The sequence below is a fragment of the Gopherus flavomarginatus genome, chromosome 17, assembly GCF_025201925.1.
Source record: "Gopherus flavomarginatus isolate rGopFla2 chromosome 17, rGopFla2.mat.asm, whole genome shotgun sequence".
Taxonomy (NCBI): Eukaryota; Metazoa; Chordata; order Testudines; family Testudinidae; genus Gopherus; species Gopherus flavomarginatus.
Genome location: NC_066633.1, coordinates 26,503,076 through 26,526,148, shown reverse-complemented (window position 1 = coordinate 26,526,148; position 23,073 = coordinate 26,503,076). Strand labels below are relative to the sequence as shown.

Sequence of the window (23,073 nt, the reverse complement as noted above, 5' to 3'; positions counted from 1 at the left end):
GTGGGTCCTCAGTGTCCCACTCTGGCAGCGGGTGATAAGCGTCTGTCTCCCTCGGCAGCTCCAGCCCAACTGAGCTGCAGGGCCCCTTCTTGTACTTCTGCTTCCTGTCCTCATCTTCCAGAGGGGTGGAGGTGGCTTTCCTGGCTCTGTAGCCCAACAGGCAGGTTGTGGTCCCTGCTGGTCTTCCCCGCTACAGGCTGCCATACAGAGGATGGAGAACAGTTCTTCTTTCTTGTCACAGAGGGCAGGAGAAGAAGCAGGGGGTTCAAACTACAGCACAGCAGATTTAGATTACATCTCAGGAACAACTTCCTAACTGGAAGAACAGTAGGACTATGGAACAGACATCTAGGGCGGTGGTGGAAAGTTATTCACTGGAGGTTTTCAAAAGGAGGCTGGTTTAGTCACAGCAAATCCTGCACCTTGGCAGGGGTTTAGACTAGATAACCTTTGCAGTTCCTTTTAACTCTATGGTTCTAAGGGGGACCGGGGTTCACCCTTGGAAAAAGCTAAAGCGAGCGTGTCACTCATTAAGGGTATGTCTGCACTGCATCTGGAAGCTGCCTCCCAGCCAGAGTCCATGCTGACTCACTACAAATAACGGTGTAGGCGCTGTTGGTTGGGTTGTAGCTTGGATTCTAAAGCCAGAGGTTGAGGGGGGTGGGTGGGCTGGATGGTCTGAACTCCAAGCAGAGCGCTAACATCAAAGCAATGTCTCCACAGCCATTTTTAATGCACTAGCGTGAGACTCAGCCTGGAAGGCGGCCGACTCCCTGATGCACCTTAGACGTATCCTAAAGAGGGCGGTCGCAAGGGAGACTGTATGAACGTTGGGTCACCTAACTCCCTGTAAATCCATGACCCACCCCCTCCCTTGGCACCCTGTCACCGAGCCTTAGCGAGTCACAACTGAGGATGCCAAATTCAGGACGAACTGCTGAGAAATAGGGCAAACACAACCCAAAACTGGTGGTTATTCTTTTATAAGTTTCAGAGTAGCAGCCGTGTTAGTCTGTATCCACAAAAAGAACAGGAGTACTTGTGGCACCTAAGAAACTAATATTTATTTGAGCATAAGCATGCATCCGATAAAGTGGGCTGTAGCCCATGAAAGCTTATGCTCAAATAAATTTCTTAGTCTCTAAGGTGCCACAAGTACTCCTTTTATAAGATAGATCAAACCAGCCACAAAAGTAACTTCTGTTTCACCACACTGGCTAACAAGAAAACATAAAGGCAGTTTTCTCAGGCATTCTGGTTCTTATAACACCACCAAACACACTGGATTCAGAGATGAGTGGTTCTTTACAACCAGTGTCATTAAATGATAGTTTCTTCTGATCCCAAAGGGCCAGCCACTCCCAGGTCAATATACAACTTAAAACTCACCCAAAAATCATGCTGGTGCCAGTCCTATAGTATGTAATATCTAAAGGTTTATTCATAAAAAGAAAGAAAGGTGAGAGTTAGAATTGGCTAAGGGAATCGATTACATCCAGTAATGGCAAAGTTCTTGGTTCAGGGTTATAGCAGTGGTGGAATAAATTGTTGGTTTAAGTCAAGTCTCTGGAGTACATGCACAGCTGCGATGGGTCATTCAGTCCTTTGCTCAGAGCTTCAATCTGTAGCAAAGTTCTTCCAGAGGTAAGAAGCAGGATTGAAGACAAAATGGAGGTGTTTCCAGGACCTTTTATAGCTTTTGCCGTGTGGAGGGCATCCCATGGTTCTTACTGTGGAAAATTAGAACAACAGGATGGAGTTTGGAATCACATGTTCATGCCCAGTTTCCCTCAGTCATTGCAGGAGGCCATTACCTAGATTCCAGACAGCACGTTTCCATGACGGTCCACTCAGTGTAGATGAGCTTCTCCCATGATCCGCTGTCAGCCAAGTGTGTCTTGATGAACCACTTAATTTGAACAGTCCCTCCAAGATGTGCTAGCTAGCTGCCTTGTGGGCATTACCCCTTTATGCTTATAAGAAGCATACAGCATCTTTTACAGGGGAAAAGGCAATACTCCGCATTTATTGAAAATAGAACAATTTGCATATGTGTTCACACACACACACACACACACACACACACACACACAGTGTCCCACCAGTCAGTGTTACAGTTACCAGTCCAGAGTCTAGATCAACCTAGTGGCCAGCTAGGTTGATCATGGGTAGGAGGAGCTGGGTTCCGTTGGTCATGACACGATGCTCCGGGGAAGTCTTGGCAGGATGAACCCAAAGTTTCATGGCAAGGCACCTTGTTTATACAGTGATTTTCCTTCATTGGGACCCATGAGTTTTGCACTGTCATGCTGTATTCAATTGTTTGACGAGTGCTTGTTATCTTAAATTGTCCTTCTCATCCTTTATCTTATTCTTTCATTAAGTCCCTCAGGGAGTTCTCCCAGGCTGGTTTCGATCACAGCTATCTTGTCCTCACTGATAGGTGCCTGTCTCATCTTTAGAATCATCAGTCTGCCCTCCTCTGACATTTCAATAGGAGCATGTTGCAGCCTCCTGGTGCCCTTGTGTCTTTCTTCAGTTCTTCCCTCATACATATGGTTCAGCGATGACCTTCACACTTATCTCTTAACATGTACATTCCTTTTTCACACACAAAACAGAATTAATTTACACAGAACTTTTTACACAGGAACATCAAATTGCCATGCAAAAGAAAACAACCATGGCATTCTTTTACTTATTTTAAAATACTAAACCTACAACAAATTGGTGACCATCAAAGGTCTGTTACTGCCTTGAAATCAGTCCAGACACAGATTCTGGCTGATGTAGCTCTACCCACTGGCCCATTAGCCATTCCTTTCTGTTACTCAAAAAGGGTGGCTGGCAGGATGTGCTCAGATCATACACCAATACACTTAATGCACGCTGCATAATTATTAGTTATCCTTCATTCCAAATTATATAAAATACAAACATAAAATCCTACTACAACATTTGGGGGAAGAGTTTGGGGGAGTTCAGTTCCTGATTTTTATTTGACCTCTCTCCAGCACTTGCTTTGCTTTGGCCTTCCCCTTTCCATCCCTGACTGAGGTTTCTGTCTCTATCACAGCAGGTGATGCAATGATACGTGAGAAAGAGGAGCAGAATTCTCTGAAGGAAAATGTTGAGCAAATGGATAAACACAGAGAATTATCGCAAAGATCAAAAAGGAATGTGTCCAGGAGTCATGAGCAGGGAAACTCCTGTGAGAGTCAGCACAGACCAGAAAAAGAGCAGGGAAACCAGCCAGGGGAGAAAGTGGGTACATTAATTTCACGAGAAGGAACTCAGAAGGACCTCAAGGAAACCACAACACAGCAGGAAATCCTTATGGGAAAGAGCAAAAATACATGCACTGAGTGTGGGAAAAACTTACGTGACTATTCAGCCCATAAAGAGCATCGTAGAATCCACACAGGTGAGAAACCCTATGAATGCAGTGTGTGTGGGAAAAGCTTCAAGCGCAGCTCACATCTCATTTCCCATCAGAGAATCCACACAGGGGAGAAGCCCCATGGGTGCAGTGAGTGTGGGAAAACCTTCAGCCGCAGCTCACACCTTATTACCCATCAGAGAATCCACACGGGGGAGAGGCCCTATGAATGCAGTGAGTGTGGGAAAAATTTCACTCACAGATTCAGCCTTATTAATCATCAGAGAATCCACATGGGGGAAAGGCCCTTTAAATGCCATGAGTGTGGAAAATGCTTCATTAACACCTCAACTCTTTCTAAACATCTGAGAATCCACACAGGGAAGAGGCCCTATGAATGTAGTGAGTGTGGGAAAAACTTCACTCACAGATCAGGCCTTTCTGAACATCAGAGAATCCACACAGGGGAGAGGCCGTATGAATGCAATGAGTGTGGGAAAACTTTCAATCGGAGCTCAAACCTTATTACTCATCAGAGAATCCACACAGGAGAGCGACCCTATGAATGCAGTGAGTGTGGGAAAACCTTCGCTTGGCACTCAGCCCATGTTAGTCATCAGAGAATCTGCCAGGGAGCTCAATACCATAAAAACCTCTAGGGCAGGGCTGCACAACTCGTAAAGCAGTGAGGGCCATATTACTCCAAAGAAAACATCTGAAGGCTTAACTCCCCCCCCCCACCCGCCCAGTACCGACAGAACACCACCCCCACCAAAACACACACGCACCCAGTGCTGTCTGCACTGTGGAAACAAACCCTCCTTCCCCAGTGCCACCCCACTGAAACAGCTGTGGGCCGAAAAGGAAGATTGGGGGGGGATACTTTATTAAGAATTTTTCAATTAAAGCAAACAATTTTTTTAATTTTTTTTTTTATGAATCATGGAAAAATGAAAAACACCTGTTTCGTTGAAAGAAAACTTCGTACTTTTCATAATTACCTTGCAAATTTAATGAGAGATATTACATCTCTTTTGGGCAACAAGCTTGTCATATTCAGGGGTCATATCTGAAGTGGATATTTTCATTATGTCTTCCAAATGGTCGTCAGTCAGAGAAGAACATTGCTTGTTTTTATTCATGTTCGTGGTGGAAAATGATTTTTCACATATGTAGGTGCTTCCGAAAATGCTAAATGTTTTCAGTGCAACTTCAATAAGATTCTTGTATTTTTTATCATCCAGACTTTTGTAGAAGTCCCACAGGCTGCTTTCTCTGTGCTTATATCGGTAAACTACCGAACATTGAAGTTCAGTAACCTCCAAATGCAAATCTAGTGGCACTTCCTCTGGATCCACAGAAAAGGGATCTTCAATCAGCTTCAACTGGACATCGTCGTCTTTAGACAAAGTAAGTCTTCTGTCAAATTCTTCAATCAAAAGATTGATGTGCTTTGCATATTTTTCTCCTAACTCAGCGTGTTTGTGCTGAGGGATACACTGTGCACAAGTGGGATAGTGACACATTTCACCTTTTGACAGCCGACTTCTGAAAAGTTTCAGTTTCATTTTGAAAGCTTTCACTGCTGCACACATTTGAAATATAAGTTGATTTTTTTCCCTTTGAAGTTGAATGTTGAGATCATTCAGGTGTGCTGTAATATCACAAAAGAAAAAGAGATCTTGATTCCAGGACTCATTTTCAAGCTCTGGGAATTTTATTGGCCCATTTTCTACGAATTTTGCTACCTCCTCTTTCAAAGGAATGAAATGGCGGAGCACTTTTCCTCGACTCAACCACCTCACTTCCATATGGTACATCAAGTGACTGCACTCAGTGTTTACCCCTTCAAGAAGGGCTCGGAATGTCCTATGTTTTAGTCCTCTAGAACGGATGTAGTTTACAATGGAAACTATCACTGACATTACATGCTCAGATTTTAAGACTTTCTACACAAAACCTGCTGATGTAAATGCAGTGATGTTTGGTTATTTGTCTCCCAATAAATTCTTCAAGAAGAGTAACTGCTCCAACATTTTTTTCCACACATAGCTGGAGCACTATCAGTACAAATGGCCATCAAGTTTGTGAAATCTAAGCCTGACATATCATTCATACACTTTATCACTTTACTGGAGATTTCTTTTCTGGTTGTGTGACCTGTCATGGAGCACATGCCAGTAAGTCCTTCAGTAATTTCAAAGTTATTATCAATACCTCTAATAAAAATAAGAAGTTGGGCGATGTCTTTTAAATCGGTGCTTTCATCACTAGGGAGTAAAAGCAGAATTCACTGACTCTCTGCTTTAACTGATCACTTAGATTGGTAGAAATGTCAGCTATTCTTCTCTGTACAGTCATGCGTGCTAGACTGACATTCTCAAATATTTCCCTCTTTTTCTGGACATAACTCAGATACAGCAATCAAGATACACTTTTTTAAAAACTCACCTTCTGTGAAGCATTTCCCAACAGCAGCAATTTCCTTAGACATTTGAAAGCTTACTTTAATAACTGTATCATTCTCAGTATGTACGTATTTCTTCGTCCATTCAGTGTTGAAGACGCTGTGCTCTGATTCTCTTTTTCTCTTTTTCTTTACACTCATGGTAGCCATTATGAAGCTCAAGATTTTATTGAATAAATTCACGCACAAGGGAAACAGTCATAGTCACACACAAAGAGAAGAGATCTCTCATGGTGCATGGCCCACTAGCAAGGCACTGACAGTGTATGGAAGCCTGTAGAGGGGGAAAGAAACAGCGCGCATAGGGTGACCAGATCACAGCAGTAAAATAGGACCCACCCCCTCCCCTCTCAACCCTACCATCACACCCCTCTTCACTCCCTAACCCCCCGCTGGCTTTCTGCATCCCTCCTATTCAGTGCCCCACTCACCTCTTTTCACCTCCTCTCTCCCCTGCCAGAAACCCCCATGCCCGCCCCTAGAATCCCTGCTGCCTCACTGCTCGCCTCTTTGCCCACTCGCCTGCCTCCGACTCGCTGCTCACCCCAGCTTGCCCCCCCCTCGAAGTATAAAGCCTCATTCAAAGACCCAGGGATCACTATATTACTGCACACAGCAGTCAATGCAGTTGTAGATAAATCTCTGCATTATCCATTTTTGTATAACTTGTATATCACTTTGTATTGAACCTTGGTAGTATGTTATAGCGAGCCCCTAAGGTAGTATAATTAAGGTAAAAGAAAAATGTCTTTTTGCTAGAAGTAGAATAAGATCTTCCCTCCACTTGGTAATCAGTTGCCCTGTTGAATGAATAAGGTGTGAATGAGAAAGGCGTGGAAGGCAGCACTTCCAGACAGCTGCAGCCCTTGTAGAGGGGCTGGGAGCCAGAGCAAGGGTTCATATTACAAATAAGGCATAAATAGTCCACAGCGAGGATTCACCACAGGAACAAGCTACCAAGGAAAGTGGTGGATTTGCCATCTCCTGATGTCATTTAATGAAGACTAGATGCCTTCTGGAATGTGTTTGCCCCAAAAGTAGCTCTTGTGTCATACAGGAGGCCTGTGATATGCAGGGGGTCAGATTAGATACTCTAATGGTCTCTTCTGGCCATAAAGTTGACTAATGTCTGAGAAAACTGAGTGTAGCATTGGGAGCAGCGTCTGACGTTTTCCTGTCTAGCCAGCTTGCTTCCTAGAACGAATGCTCCTTGAGTGGGGTGATCCACAGGGAGTAGCTCAAACCTCCAAAGTTCCTGGCCAGGGGCAGGACTTTAGCACAGCAAGGGAGGGGTGTGGCAGTGACATCACAAAGGCCTTTTGCAGGACCTCAGACTATTGTTCAAAGGTGGTGGGGAGGTGACCTCACAGAGAGATGCTGACATCAGCCAGGCAGGAGTGGGGGCGAGGGGCCAGGGAAACCTCAGAGACCCCTGTGGCTTTGCTTAAGCAAGTCTCCTTCTCGAGGTCTCTGAGGACTGAGAGAGTATTCGGGTCCACGGACGTGAGCGCCAGGAGGAACTTCTCGAATTTTCTCCTTCCCTTTTGTCAAGGTATGATTCCCCACTCTGACCCTTAGCATCCAAAAGATGGGGTACCTGCATGATCCCCCGTAAGCTTAATTACTAGCTTAGAAATGGTAGAGCTGCCACCACCCAAAAATATAGTGTTTTGGGACACTTTCTGGCCCCCAAACCCTTCCCTGGGGACCCCAAGACTGCAAACCCCTTGGATCTCAAAACAAAGGGAAATAAACCAATCCCCTCCTTTCTTCCTCCCAGATTCACCCCTCCCTGGGTTACACTGGGAGATCACTGTGATTCAAACTCCTTGAATCCAAAAACAGAGAGGAAATTCACCTTCCCCCCCTTCTCTCCCCCTCCCAGACGCTCCCTGAGAGAGAGACAGTGATCCTAACACAGAGAGAAATCAGGCTTTTCCTCCTCCCTTCTCTCCTTTTTCCCACCAATTCGCTGGTGAGTCAAGACCCCGTCCCCTGGGGTCTCACACAAGAATAAAAAAAAGCAATCAGGTTCTTAAAAAGGGAAAAGCTTTTAATTAAAGAAAGAAAGAGAGTAAAAATTATCTCTGTAAAATCAAGATGGAAAATGTTACAGGGTCTTTCACCTTATAGACACCAGAGAGAATCCTCCCCCCAGCACAAATACAAGTTGCAGCAAACAGAGATACAATCCTTTCAGCAAAATACACATTTGCAAAAAAAGAAAACAAAAGACTAAACCATCTTTCTAACTGGTACTTACTAAATTGACAAGAAGAGACTGTATCAGAGAGATTGGAGAGAAACCTGGTTGCACGTCTGGTACCTCTGAGCCCCCAGAGTGAACAACCACCAAACACTAACAGCACATACAAAGACTTCCCTCCATCAAGATTTGAAAGTGTCCTGTCCCCTGATTGGTCTTCTGGTCAGGTGACAGCCAGGCTCACTGAGCTTGTTAACCCTTTACAGGCAAAAGAGACATGAAGTACTCCTGTTCTATTAACCCTTAACTATCTGTTTATGACACCTTTTAGTGATTTTACTAGAAAACAACCGTCCCTGTTTAGAAGGTAAGAGCTTCCTCAAGGTTTGAAACCTGTTCAGTCTGATCCATCTGGTGACAGTTGAATTCTAGGCATGGAAAACATGAGCTTAAGGAGGCAGAATTTTATTCTGGACCTGGAATTTTGTCCCTCAGAATCACTGGGGACATTAGGGTTTGTCCTTTTTGTTTCACCTTTTCCTCCGTCCATCCCTCCCTCCTTTCTCTTTGTCTCTTGCTTCTTTTGTCCTTTCACCTGTTCCCCTCCCAACACCAAGAGTGAGGGGTGTGTGTGTGTGTGGGTGTGTGTGTGTGTGTTGCGGGGGAGTGCTCTGCAGCTCCCACTGTCAGAGGTCCACCCAAAAATGTGGGGCTGAAATAGTGCTCGGGCAGTGACCCCACCAGTGACCTGGGCCATTCTTTGGGCTCTCTGGTGAGAACCCTCGGCCTCCCGTCCTCAGTCTCTACCCTGACTGGCTGAGCAGGGGGTTATTGACAGGGAGGAGACTCAGGTCCTTGTTGTTCTCTTTGAAGACCAAGTAAATAAGTCATAACCACTTATATGTTTGATGAATTTTGCTGCTTCTCTGCATTAATTGTCTCTGAGCAGTTCATGATTCTCTCTAACACTGCAGTTCTCCTAAAATACTTGCTGAATAATTACTATGCATTGTTGTTGGTCTGGAGCTCATTCGAGAACACTTTATTCAGGTCGTTCAATGTCTGAAATTCAAGATCTGATGGTTAGTTTGTGAATCAGGGGTCCTATTCCCTCTTGGGTCCTATTCCTAACTCTGCCGGTAACTGGCTGTGTGACCTAAGACAAGTCAATTCTCCTTTTTCAGCATTAGCTTCTCCCTCTTTCAAGTAGGGATAATAATGATCCGCTCCTACCTACCTCACGGTGGGTGAAGTGCGGGGATCCATTGGAGAGTGCCACTAGTGTAACCCTTCTGCCCCTCTGAGTTGGCAGCAACAAGGGCTGGGTTCAGTACCCAGGGGTTCAGTTTCAATAATACAATGCATAACCAGCTCGAGCCCCCACCCAATGACCTGCTCTACCAGCCACTTAGCAATATATCTCTTAAGCTCCCCCACTAGTTAACACAGCACTCAGTGATCTCAGCTCTTACTGATTTCAGCTTGTAGTAGTGGAGCCCCAGTGCTGGTCCAAAGTGAATTCAGCTCAGCAGCCTCTAGCTAGGTTCCAGAGAGAAGGAGGTGCAATTGGTATGCCAGGCACTCAAAGGTGCCCCATACCATCAGGTACACATACCTATCCCCAACCTCTCTCAATTCACTGGGTTTTGGCATCCATGTCCCTTGTCTAGCGAGTGCTACTTAATTGATGTTGAGACTTTCTGTCATAAAGCAGTCTCACAGTTCCTCATTCATGTAATCAGGGTGACAACACTTTATTCCTCCTGCCCCAGTAATGAAGAAATTGGGGATCCCAGAGCTGTCAAAATAACCATCTCAGGCTGCCATGGGCTATGCTAGGCAGGGTGGGTGTGCCAATGCAAACCCCTGAAATTCCTTTCCACACTCCCTGAAATTCTTTCCACACCCCTCATAGTTCACCACCAGATGTCAGGGTAGAGCTCATCCTGACTCTGCTTACTTCCTCCCCCCAGTCGAGAATTTGTCGTCCCGACAAATCACATTCCCTACTATACCAACTCACTGGTCTCCTCCAAAGGGCCTCAGCCCACTTTAGCTTCCACAAACCTGTGTGCTAAATGTATTGGCTCTTCACTAGTCACCCCAGATGCATCATAAGTTAACCGTTTCACTGGTCTTATTACCCTGTCTCGCCTATTGAGAATCCCTGTTGATGTGGTAGGGGGGACATCCTCGTGAGTGACGGATGGAGAGGTTTCCCGTGAGGTCCCCTCAGATACTGGCATAGGCCTCTGCATTTCTAGTTCTAACAGTGGAGAGTCGAAGGTGCTCAGGACATCCTCCATCTGTATGTCGCCACTGTCCAATAACCTGTGTATGTCATCACACGGGGGTCCCACCAGTGGCTCAGGAGTGTCAGGAATGGGCCTAAATACTTCTGCCATGGGGTTTAGGGTGGAAGAGGAGGTGCTCTCTTTTGATTCAGCTTATCGAGACTGAAATCTTGTCTTCATCCCAGGATACACCACGGTTGTGTCTTCCTCCTCAGACTCACTCTCAGATGTGCTGAGTAGGGGTAGGTTAGCTGCAGGGGGCCATCTGTCATGTTGGAAGGCGGCTTTGGTACAGCACCCTCGTTCTGCCCAGTTGCCCTCTTGTGGCCCATCTCATAAGGGGTGCCTACCAATTCCCCCACAGGGAGCAAAAGGTTTCTATGAACGGTCTTTGTCTGTCCTGGACCCTCTTCAGGTTTGATCTTGTAGACTGGCAGGTCTGGCTTTTCCATCAGCAAGTAAGGTATTGCCTTCCATCTTGCAGACACACCCTAGCATCATGTTGATGTTTGTTGCAGTCTGCGTTCTTCCAGGCTGCAAATATAGCTAAGTGATAAGCATCCCGCAGCTTTTCTCGTAGTTGGGATACATATTGCTGATGAGTTTCATAGCTATCGCCATCCTCTGATACACCAAAGCACAGGTCTATGGGTAATCTTGCTTCTCGCCCAAACATCAAGAGATATGGGGTGACTCCCGTAGCATCGTTCTTTGTGGCGTTGTAGGCGTGCACCAGAAATGCGACATGTTGGCTCCCGGTTGCCTTCTGCTCTGGCCACAAAGTCCCTAGCATATCTAATAGGGTTTGGTTGAACCTTTCGGGTTGAGGTTCACCTTGTGGGTGATAAGGCATTGTCCTCAACTTTTTAATTCCTGCTGTCCTTAGCACCTAATAGTGCATAATATGAGGTGTCCTATCACATTTACTCAGAGCAGATTATGACATAATAGACTAGCTGAAATAGTCTATTATATTTGTATTTTTTTATTTTGAAATTATTAAGAGCATCAACTACTTAGCTCTGACTGAAGCATCTTAGCTAATGTTTGTGATCTAAGTGTCTCCTCTTTGTGTGCGACGAGACAATTTAACACACTCTGACAAACAGGAGATGCTTTTGTTTTGCAACAAAATATTTTTTGCAAAGAACTTTCATCCCACTTGTTTTGATTTCGAGAAACAAACTGGTTTAGTCTGAAGGGGATTTTCTGACAGAAATGGTTTCAATGAAGTTTCCCCACCATCTCGATTCCTGGGCTCTATCCCTGCCTCTAGGGGGGGTTTGCTGTTTGTTAGAGCAGGAGTCAGGACTGGTGGCTTCTCTTTCTGGCTCTGCCACCGCCTTGCTGTGTAGGCCCTTGGGTAGGTCACTTCCCTTCTCTGGACCTCAGGCTCCTCCCCATCTGTCCAATGGGAACAGGGACAATTCTCAAACTCCGGGCAGTTGTGAGCTTCAGTGAGATAAGGGGCGTTAAAGCCCTCCGTGAAGGAGAAAGGGGAGTTTCACAGTGTTTAGCACCAAGGAATTCTAAAGTTTGCTAAAATGTCTAGTCTGTGGAAACAAGAAATGGTTGGGACCAAACTTTTTAACCACTGCCTTTTTTAAGTCCATTCAGGGATGTGAGTCCCTGTCTCTTAGGTACCTGGGGTTCTTTGCCAGCAGGACAGAAGAGGTTCCTGCCTCTGTTTTTGTGGCCTAAACAAACCAGGTGTTGTGCCCCAGGTCTCCTCTGAGATACCTGAAAAAGAACATCTTCCCATCCATGAACGGGACAGGACCTATCTTTGAAAGGGGAACAAAGAAACCCCTGAGACTTACAGACTATCTAGCCTTACTTCCATAGCTGGAGAGATACTGGAATACATTCTTAATCAATTTGTCAGCAGCACCTACAGGATACTTTGGTTCTTGGGATTAGTGAGCGTGGATTTGTCAAGAACAAATCATTCCAAACCAATCCTCTTTCCTTCTTTGGCAGGGCTCCGGGCCTAGTGGAGGTGGGTAAACAGTAGATGGGATCTAGCTCGGTGTTATTAAGGCTTTTGACAGAGTCCCGTAGGACATTCTCACAAGTAAACGAGGGAAATGCGGTCTAGATGCAATCAGTGTGATGTGGGTGCAGAGCTGTTGAAAGCCCAGATTCCAAGAGCCCTTCTCCATGTCTGGCTGTCCAACGGAGAGGGTGTACCTAGTGGGTCCGGCAGGGATCAGTCCGGGTTCTGGTACTATTCAATATTTTCATTACTGATTTGGAAAATGGAGTGGAGAGCATGCTTCTAAAATTTGCAAATGACACCAAGCACTTTGGAGCACAGGACTGGAATTCAAAACGCCTTTAACAAATTGGACAATTGGTCTTCTTGAGCCAAACTCCATGGCTGGGCTTCTCTCTCTAGACTGGGATGAAGTGAAACCCCAGAGCCAAACACTTCTCTTCCTGGACAGTGCGCTCGCCCTTGAATGGTCAGATGTTGCTTAGCACTGTCAGAGCAGCTTTGGCTGGGGGATTCTCCCAGCAATTTCCAATAGCGAGAAAGTATCAAATCCCCATCAATGAAACTCAGGAGTCTTGACTCCCAGTCCCCTGCTCCATTGACTCCAGCAGAGCACACTCCCTCTCAAAGGCAGGGGAAGCGGCCATGAGGGCCTGCTTGTAATTCCCAGCTGTGAGAGGGAGTGTGCAGCAGTGGTTAGCAAAGGGGCCTGGAAAGAAGGACTGCTGGGTCCCATCCATCCTTCTGACACTTGGTGTCACCCTGAGCCAGTAGCTTCCCCTCCTCAGGCCTGTTTCTCATCAGTAGGGTTGGGGTCGCAGTTCCGACAGCCCAGGGGGATTGGAGGCTCCAGGAAGGTGTGTAAAGTGCTGGGATTTCAGGATCCCGGAGGCGCTGTCACCCCCGCACTAGGGTGATGTTCTGCACCCCCTGCTGCTGGCCACGTTTCTCCTTTCCCTGGCAAAAAGACAGACTCTTGTTTTCCCAGCCAGCCGATCACCCAGTGTCATCACCCTGCCTAGGGTGCTCAAACCTCCAAAGTGCCTGGGCAGGGGCAGGATATTAGCACAGCAAGGGAGGGGTGTGGCAGTGATATCACAAAGGCCTTTTGCAGGACCTCAGACTATTGGTCCAAGGTGGTGGGGAGGTGGTGACCTCACAGAGAGATGCTGACATCAGCCAGGCAGGACAGGGGTGAGGAGCCAAGGAAACCTCAGAGACCCCTGTGGCTTTGCTTCAGCAAATCTCCTTCTCCAGGTCTCTCTCTGAGGACTGAGAGAGTATTTGGGTTCATGTATGTGAGCGCCAGGAGGAACCTCTTTCCAGGTTTCTCCTTCCCTTTTCCTGATTTTAATAGAAAACAGCTGTCCCTGTTTGGAAGGTAAGAGCCTCCTCGAGGGAAAGGATGTCCTGGGCGTGTCACAGTTCGGATGCCAGTGCCCCCCACACACACTGTAAGGAAGCTCCCGCCACCCTGCTCTGTGTTTGCAGTGCGGGAGAGAGCAGCATTCCACGGCAGTGGTTTGCTCCTGGCTGCCAGAGCAGAGCAGCAGGCTCAGCTGTCAGAACTTCCCAGAGCAATGAAAGGGGAGGGGCCCATGGCTCTGTAGCAGGAATGCAGGGTAGGCGAGTTCACGGCGGGCATTGCGGGATACTGGAGGAAGCCAGTTATGGTGATATAATGAACGGCAGCGTCTACTCTGTCACTTTAAGTTTGCTGCAAAAGCTCTAGACCTCTCATCGAAGTTATTTTATTTTGTCAGCAAAACAGGGCAGTTTTGTCGCCAGATGTGGCATTTCAGTGTGAACACCAGCCACAAGCTGCCAACCGAGGTAGGCTAGTGTGTTTTTTACACACTTGAGCAATATAATTCTGCTGAAACAACTTTGTGGTGCAGACCTGGACAAAGATTCACTCACACACAACTTGTAAGGAAAACGTCACCTGCTCCTCTGCTTTGCAGAATCCAAACACAAACAAAGCTTGTCAGGCCCTGGTGACGATGGCAGGGAGTCAGTTGTAGGCAGACACTGGGTTTTAGGCAGACACTGGGTTTTAGCCATCTACAGGCACCATGGCTTAGCTGGCTAAAGCATATGTTTTGTAAACAGGAGATCCTGGGTTCAACTCCCAGTGGTGACTGGTTGTTGGGACACCTGTTTTTGGCTACTGTCAGAAGACAGGATTCAGAGCTAAATGGACCTTTGGTCTAGCCCAGTAGGGTTTTTCTTATGGTTTAAATAACACTCACAGGCACTGATAATAGAGTTACTGAAAGTTTGGGAATTAGGAGCGAGTAGGTCAGTGGCCCAGTCCCCACACAGATGACACTCTCCCTCTGGGACAGGGGCAGGTCTGAGCTCTCACCCAAATGCTCCTTGTGGCTGCCAGAATCTGTGAGCAGCTTGTTTAGTTTACGCCAAAGGTTGAGTCCTGCTTTGTGCATCGTGTGTGAGAATGAAAATCCTAAATTGCCTTTTGAAATAACAAATGCAGCAGGACGTGTTATTGTCCCTACCCCAAAGCAGACAGACCAATGGAGAAATGCCGTCGAGTCCAAGGTAATACCCCACTGCCATTTTACCTTTTTTGCTTGCTAAACTCCTTCGATCTGCCCAGCCCAGGCTGTCCTCTGCCTCAGCTGCTGCTCCCAGCCTGCTTTAGAGTCAAGCATGCAGGGGCCCCAGGGGAACAGGCTGGGACAGGGCAGGAGCCTGGGTTGGGCTGGGAACATGCTCGGAGTTCTGGTTCCTTGAGAACTGGCCCGGCTCCCTTCTCAACAGCGAACAAATCAATTCCACGTCCCCTCCCCAGAAAAATCAGTGTGGAGCCAAGAGCAGCAGGGGACGATTCCCTCTAGTTCCCACCGAGGCAGGAGAGAACCCAGAGTGTTTCTAGCAAAGCTTTTGGAACTGATGTGGGGAAACCAGCCTTTAATAAAAGACGGTTACTCACCTTTGTAACTGTTGTTCTTCGAGATGTGTTGCTCACATCCATTCCAGTTAGGTGTGCGCGCCGCGCGTGCACGTTCGTCGGAAACTTTTTACCCTAGCAACTCCAGTGGGCCGGCAGGTCGCCCCCTGGAGTGGCGCCGCCATGGCGCCCAATATATATCCCTGCCGGCCCACCCGCTCCTCGGTTCCTTCTTGCCGGCGACTCCGACAGTGGGGAAGGAGGGCGGGTGTGGAATGGATGTGAGCAACACATCTCGAAGAACAACAGTTACAAAGGTGAGTAACCGTCTTTTCTTCTTCGAGTGATTGCTCACATCCATTCCAGTTAGGTGAATCCCAAGCCATACCTAGGCGGTGGGGTCGGAGTGAGAAGTCGCGGCATGGAGCACTGCAGATCCGAAGGCCGCGTCGTCTCTTGACTGCTGGACCAGGGCGTAGTGGGAAGCAAAGGTGTGGACCGATGACCAGGTCGCTGCCCGACAGATTTCCTGGATGGGCACACGGGCGAGGAAAGCCAGCGACGACGCCTGCGCGCTGGTAGAATGCGCAGTCACACGGCCCGTAGGGACATGGGCCAAGTCATAGCAAGTCCTGATGCAGGACGTTACCCAAGAGGATAACCTCTGGGAGGAGATAGGAAGCCCTTTCATGCGGTCCGCTAGTGCCACGAAAAGCTGGAGGGATTTGCGGAAGGGCTTGGTCCTCTCCACGTAGAACGCGAGAGCCCTACGGACATCAAGCGAGTGGAGCTGCTGCTCCCTGCCTGAGGAGTGAGGTTTCGGGAAAAAAACCGGGAGGAATATCTCTTGGTTGACGTGGAAGGCTGAGACCACCTTGGGGAGAAAAGCAGGGTGTGGTCTCAGCTGCACCTTGTCCTTGTGGAAGACCGTATATGGGGGGTCTACCACAAGAGCCCGGAGTTCCGACACCCTTCTAGCTGAGGTGATAGCTACTAGAAAGGCCGTCTTCCAAGAGAGGTAAAGCAGGGAGCAAGTAGCTAACGGCTCAAAGGGGGGCCCCATGAGCCGGGACAACACCAGGTTAAGATCCCAGGTTGGAGCAGGGGGACGGACGTTAGGGTATAAACGTTCCAGCCCCTTAAGGAATCTAGGCACCGTCGGGTGAGAAAAAACAGAGCGACCATCCGCACCCGGGTGAAAGGTGGAGATAGCTGCTAGGTGGACTCGCAACGACGATATGGCCAGACCTTGCCCTTTGAGGGACCAAATGTAGTCTAAGATGTCGGCTACCGAAACTTCCAAAGGGCGGAGATTTCTCTCCACGCACCAACAGGAGAAGCGTTTCCATTTCGCCAAATATGTCGCTCTTGTGGACGGCTTCCTGCTGCCCAAGAGCACCTCCCTCACCGGCGTGGAGCAGCACAGCTCAGAGCCAGTCAGCCACGCAGGAGCCACGCCGCTAGGTGCAGCGACTGCAGGTCCGGGTGACAGAGGGTCCCGTGCTCCTGGGTAATCAGGTCCGGATGAAGGGGCAGGGGAACTGGGTCGGCTATGGTCAGGTCCAGCAGCATGGGGTACCAGTGCTGTCTGGGCCATGCCGGGGCTACCATGATCACGTGAGCCCTGTCCCTGCGCACCTTCAGAAGGACCCTGTGGACCAGAGGGAATGGGGGAAACGCATAGTACAGGTGGGTCGACCACTGGATGAGGAAGGCATCCGCTATCGACCCGGGCTCCCTGCCCTGAAAGGAGCAGAACGCTTGGCACTTCCTGTTCCCCTTGGACGCGAAGAGGTCCACCCGGGGATAACCCCACCTCCGGAAAATGGAGAGGGCGACGTCTGGGCGAAGGGACCACTCGTGTGACAGGAAGGATCTGCTCAATCGATCCGCCAGCGTGTTCCGCACTCCGGGGAGGAAGGAAGCCATGAGGTGAATGGAGTGGGCTACACAAAAGTCCCAGAGTCGTATCGCCTCGTGGCACAGGGAGGAGGATCTGGTGCCGCCTTGCTTGTTGATATAATACATGGTCGTCGTGTTCTCGGTGAACACCGCGACACAGCGACCCTGAAGCTGATGACAGAACGTTTGACAAGCAAGACGGACCGCTCTCAACTCCCGCATGTTGATGTGTAGCCCCACCTCCTCCTGGGACCACAGGCCCTGCGTCCTCAGGGTCCCTAGGTGGGCCCCCCAGCCGAGATCCGAGGCATCCGTTGTTAGGGACACCGAGGGCTGAGGTGGGTGGAAGGGGAGACCCGCACATAACACTGACTGGTCTAGCCACCAGCCGAGGGAATCTAATACCCTCTGGGGGATTGTGATTAACATATCTATCGGCTGTCTTGTCGGTCTGTAATGACTGATGAGCCACAACTGGAGGGGCCTCATGCGGAGCCGAGCGTAATCGGTCACAAAGGTACAAGCCGCCATGTGGCCTAACAGGGTTAGACATGTCCGCACTGACGTTAAGGGGGCTGTCCGCAGCCGTTGCACGATCGCCGACAAGGCCTGGAACCGCTGCAATGGCAGCAAGGCCCTGCCCACAGTGGCGTCCAGGACGGCCCCGATGAATTCCACCCTTTGTGTGGGAACCAGGGTGGACTTGTCCGTGTTTACCAAGAGGCCCAGAGTGGCGAACATGTCGGTGATCACGCGGACATGGCTGCAGACTTGTTGTTCCGACGTGCCCCGAATCAACCAATCGTCCAGATACGGAAACACGTGGATACGACTGCGCCGAAGCTGCGCCACAACAACTGCCATGCATTTCGTAAACACCCTCGGGGCCGTGGACAGGCCAAATGGGAGGACTGCAAATTGATAATGAAGAGGCCCCACAACGAAGCGAAGGAAACGTCTGTGACGTGGCCAGATGGCAATGTGAAAATACGCGTCCTGCATGTCGAGGGCGGCGTACCAGTCTCCCGGATCCAGGGATGGGATAATGGTCCCCAGGGATACCATGCGGAACTTCAACTTCACCAGGTACTTGTTGAGCTCTCGCAGGTCGAGGATAGGCCTGAGGCCCCCCTTGGCCTTGGGGATCAGAAAGTAGCGGGAATAAAACCCCTTGCCCTTCTCGTTCTCCGGCACCGCCTCTATAGCTCCTTTGCCGAGGAGCGTCTGCACCTCCTGTCGAAGGAATTGCTCGTGAGAGGGGTCCCTGAAGAGGGACGAGGAAGGGGGGCGGGAAGGAGGAAATGAAACAAACTGCAGGCGGTATCCCGACTGCACCGTGCTTAAGACCCAGCGGTCTGATGTTATTAGGGACCACGCTGGGAGGAAAAACGAAAGGCGGTTGGAAAACGGGGGGGAAGGATCCATTGGGGAAACTGTTACTGCGCCCTCGGGCGCACCTTCAAAATGAAGGCTTAGGTCCAGGCGGGGGCTTAGAGGAGCCTTGGTTCTGCCCCCCTTGGTTCCCCGAGTGCCTGCGCCTTCCGTTCCTGCCGCGGCGCCTGTTAAGGTCCTGCCGCTGGCGGAACTGGGGATACGGCCTGCGCTGTTGTTGTTGCTGCGGCCGGAAGGGTCTGCGTTGCGTCACGGGTGTGTGCATCCCGAGTGACCGCATGATGACTCGGTTGTCTTTCAGACTCTTGAGTCTGGGGTCTGTCTTTTCCGAAAACAAGCCCTGGCCTTCGAAAGGAAGGTCCTGTATAGTGTGCTGGAGCTCCGGCGGAAGGCCAGAAACCTGCAGCCAGGAGATGCGACGCATTGTTACACCCGACGCGAGGGTACGGGCAGCCGAGTCTGCAGCGTCCAAAGAGGCTTGCAAGGACGTGCGTGCGACCTTCTTGCCTTCCTCCAAGATGGCCGTAAACTCTTGGCGAGCATCTTGTGGCAGCAGCTCCTTGAATTTTTCTGCTGCCACCCAGGAGTTGAAGGCGTATCTGCTCAGCAGGGCTTGCTGGTTGGAGACCCTGAGCTGCAGCGCCCCAGCCGAGTACACCTTACGGCCGAGGAGGTCCATCCGCCTGGCCTCCCTGGATTTGGGGGCTGGAGCCTCCTGGCCGTGACGCTCCTTATCGTTCACTGATTGAACCACCAGGGAACACGGAGTCGGGTGCACATGGAGGTACTCGTAGCCCTTAGAAGGAGCCATGTACTTCCTCTCGACGCCCTTCGCAGTAGGAGGAATGGAGGCCGGAGACTGCCAGATGGTGTTGGCGTTGGCCTGGATGGTTCGTATGAATGGTAGGGCGACTCTGGTGGGAGCGTCTGCCGAGAGGATGGTAACGATTGGATCCTCTATCTCCGAGACCTCCTCGGCTTGCAGACTCAGATTTTGAGCTACTCGCCTGAGGAGGTCTTGGTGCGCCCTGAGGTCCAGCGGGGGGGGGGGGGCTGTTGGAGGAGGTACCAGCCACCGCTTCATCCGGGGAGGAGGATGAGGAGACCCCCGGCAAGAGAGTGTCTAATGGCGGGTCTCCTTCGGCCCTCGCCTCTGCCTCAGGAGCCAACGCGGAGTCTTGATGCTTGGACCCTTCCTCCCCATCCGGGGAGGGAGGGGGGCGAGACAACGAGGCTTCAGGTGCCCTGCGCTCCGCAGTCGCCGGCCTAGCAGGGAGCTGTTGGGGGCCCTGGGCCTGATGGTATGCCCAGGGTGTCCAGAATCCCCATTGTTGCGGGCCTTGGTCCTGCTGTGGCGGATCGCTGAACAGCGCCGCCTGCCGGTCGGTGCCCAGCGCATACCCGCTGTCCGTTTGCAAAGATACGGACGGCTGTCTAGAGGGCCATGGCGGGGCGGACCCTGGATGGTAAGGGTCTGCGCGGGCCGGCACGGACGATCTTCTCGGTGCCGGAGACAGGTGCCGGGAGTCATATCGGTGCCGGGACCGGGACCGGGTTCTGTCACGGTGCCGGGATCTGGACCGGTACTGGGTGCCGCTTCGGTGCCGGGATCGGGACCTGCCACCAGCTCGGTGCCGGGAGGTCGACCGGTGCGGCGAGTAATGTCTGGATCGGCTCCTGGAATCGCGGTGCCGGTATCGGCGGCTGGAGTCTGACCGCGATCGTCTGGATGTCGACCGGTGCCGCAAGTGCGACCGGTACCGCTGAGGGGAGCGGTGCCGGGACTGCGAGCGGCGGCGGGATCTGGAGCGACCGTGACGTCGGGACCTGGATCGAGAACGTGAGTCCCGAGACGGTGCCGACATCATAGGCTTGCCTCTGGACACGACCCGCACCGGAGGTACCGGGGGTGGCAGCTGAGTGGGCTCAGTCATGGCTATGAGGTCCCGTGCCGAGGCGAAGGTCTCCGGTGTGGATGGCACCACTATCTCAACCCCAGATGTCATGGGGGAGCTTGGCGGCACCGGACTCGACGGACCCGCCGGGCCCGGAGTCGACGGTGCCGGCGGCGCCGCGGCCGATGTTGAGGCCGGGCGCTCCAGTCGGGTCTGCCTGGCCGGAGTAATAGACTTCGACGGCCTAGGCTCTGTCCCCGGTGCCGGAGAAGGTCGGTGCCGGGGAGTCTTCTCGGTGCCGGTGCGATCCGGTGCCGGCGCCGAGATCACGGCCTGCGAAGCCGCCGGGTCAAGTGCCGCCTCCATAAGGAGAGTCCGGAGCCTTTGATCCCTCTCCTTCTTTGTCCTTGGCTTAAAAGCCTTGCAGATGCGGCACTTGTCGGATCTGTGCGATTCCCCCAGGCACTTCAGGCACGCGTCGTGGGGATCGCTGGTAGGCATGGGCTTCTTGCAGGCCGCACACTGCTTGAAGCCCGGCGAACCAGGCATGAGCCTGGTGCCGGGTGCCGGGAAGGGCTAAGCCCCCGGCGAAGAACTATTTACAAACTACTTAACTTAACTACTACTATCTACACTTAACAATCTAATTACCAACTACAATAGTGCTAGAGATAACGATAGAGAACAAGGAGAGCTAGGGACGTGGAGGACAGCTATGCCGCGCTCCACAGTTCCAACGACCGACACGGCGGTAAGAAGGAACTGAGGAGCGGGTGGGCCGGCAGGGATATATATTGGGCGCCATGGCGGCGCCACTCCAGGGGGCGACCTGCCGGCCCACTGGAGTTGCTAGGGTAAAAAGTTTCCGACGAACGTGCACGCGCGGCGCGCACACCTAACTGGAATGGATGTGAGCAATCACTCGAAGAAGAACAGGCAGTTCCAGTTTAAGCTAAGTGTTTTTAACAATTTCTACAACATTAAAAAACCCTTCAATCGTAGTGTCACCATCCATAAAATTGCTTCAGCCTTATAGGTTCCTAAGTGCACAACTGAACATCTCTTCAAATCCAAGGGAGTGGAGATCAGTCAATGTTCAGAGTCATCCCACATAAAAGAACCATGTTGTCATACACACTGGCCCCATCATGTGGCCATCGCCTTTCCCTCCTCTCTGTTAAAAGTTTTAGTATTTTGCACAGAAACTTTCTTCCCTCAGGAGAGACCTGGGAACCAGGGTTGCAAGCCAGACAAAAACCTTTAAGAGGAGGCGTCATCTGTCAAAAAATGATCTCTCTCCTTCAGTTCAGAGACACCCTGAAATGTTACTTATCCTGGCAGAGCTGGAGGTTGAAAGCAGCTACATCAAACCCCTGTGTAGCTAACAGGACTGAACACAAACACTCCCTTGTATCTGAAGAGATGTTTAGTTTTACCCTTGGTAAACTACAAGACTAAAGGGAAAGGCGGTGGTAGTGTCAAATATAAAGAGCGAAACACAAAACAATCATCATAGTTATGTCCATAGTGATTGCAAAATCTTTCTATATTCTTCTTATTATCATCAGTGTATTATTTTCTCTGGCATCTAGACATTGACTAGACCTTGACCAAGAAATTTGGATCTTGATAAAATAATCGACTACCCCTGGTTAAGGCAATGGACTTGACACCCACTCGGGCAGTGATTAGCTGCCAAAATCTTAACAACCGGTTCCCTGTAAAAAGTTCTGATTTAAGGGAGGAGAGTGGTGGAGGGGCTGGGGGAGGGGAGACATACCCGTGGGGCTGGGAGCCCCTGCAGGGCTTGGGGCAAATTACCCCACTTGCCCCCGGCAACCCTAGATCTTGCAGCCCCCTCCTCCCTTACCTTGCCAGCAGCTCAAAGCAGCAGGACAACTCAGGAGCTCAGCTGAGCTGCCCAACTGCTGGTCATGCTGCAGCTCTGCGGGGGCAGGGTGGAGGCCTGGGGGGAGACATCCTTGTGGGGCCAAGGGCCCAGGGCAAATTGCCCCACTTGCCCAACCCCCCCCCACAGCCCCGGAGCTTGCAGCCTCCTTACCTTGCTGGCAGCCCAGAGCTCAGCTGAGCTGCCCAGCTGCTGGCCATGCTGCAGCTCTTCAGGATGGGGGAAGCAGGGGAGGGCCCGGGAGAGACATCCTCGTGGGGCCAGGGGCCCCTGCAGGGCCTGGGCCAATTGCCCTGCTTGCCCCCTCCCCTCCCCTCTGACCAGCCGTGGAGCTTGCAGGAGGACCCCCCACACACCTTGCCGGGCCTCTCAAAAAGCGGCAGCAGGACGACTCTCGAGCTCAGCTGAACTGCCCAGTTGGTGCCGGCAGCTGGCCACGCTGCAGCTGAGGGGAAGCCAGGGAAGGGCCCTCCCCAGCTGGGAATCCTGGGAGCAACAGGATGGTCCGGCCCACGGACTGGAGTTCTTTGTCCACCTCCTGGCCTTTCAACAACCGGTTCTCCACGGAGGTCTAATTTTAGCAACTGGTTTTTGGGAACTTGTGGGAACCGGCTCCAGCTCACCACTGCACTCGGGTGTCTCCATGCAGGTTCAGTACTAACAACAGTGGCTGCCTTACAGCCATAGCTTTTAATCAGGGCAATACATTGATTCAAATT

General features: G+C 50.7%; 1 protein-coding gene across 6 annotated transcripts in view; it reads left to right on the top strand.

Annotated features, from left to right (window-relative positions):
• Nucleotides 1-23,073, top strand: part of LOC127036047 (zinc finger protein 436-like) — a 122,310-nt gene that overhangs the window by 18,270 nt on the left and 80,967 nt on the right. The window contains exon 10 of one of the 6 annotated variants that reach the window (XM_050926504.1): nt 3,080-5,403. The exons of 4 other annotated variants lie outside the window; for them this stretch is intronic. In XM_050926504.1, the coding sequence (XP_050782461.1) occupies nt 3,080-4,038 (959 nt within the window). In that variant the 3' untranslated portion in view covers nt 4,039-5,403. Of the gene's footprint in view, nt 1-3,076; nt 5,404-23,073 lie in introns of those variants that run through there. One more of the 6 variants, XM_050926503.1, reaches the window with a different exon arrangement.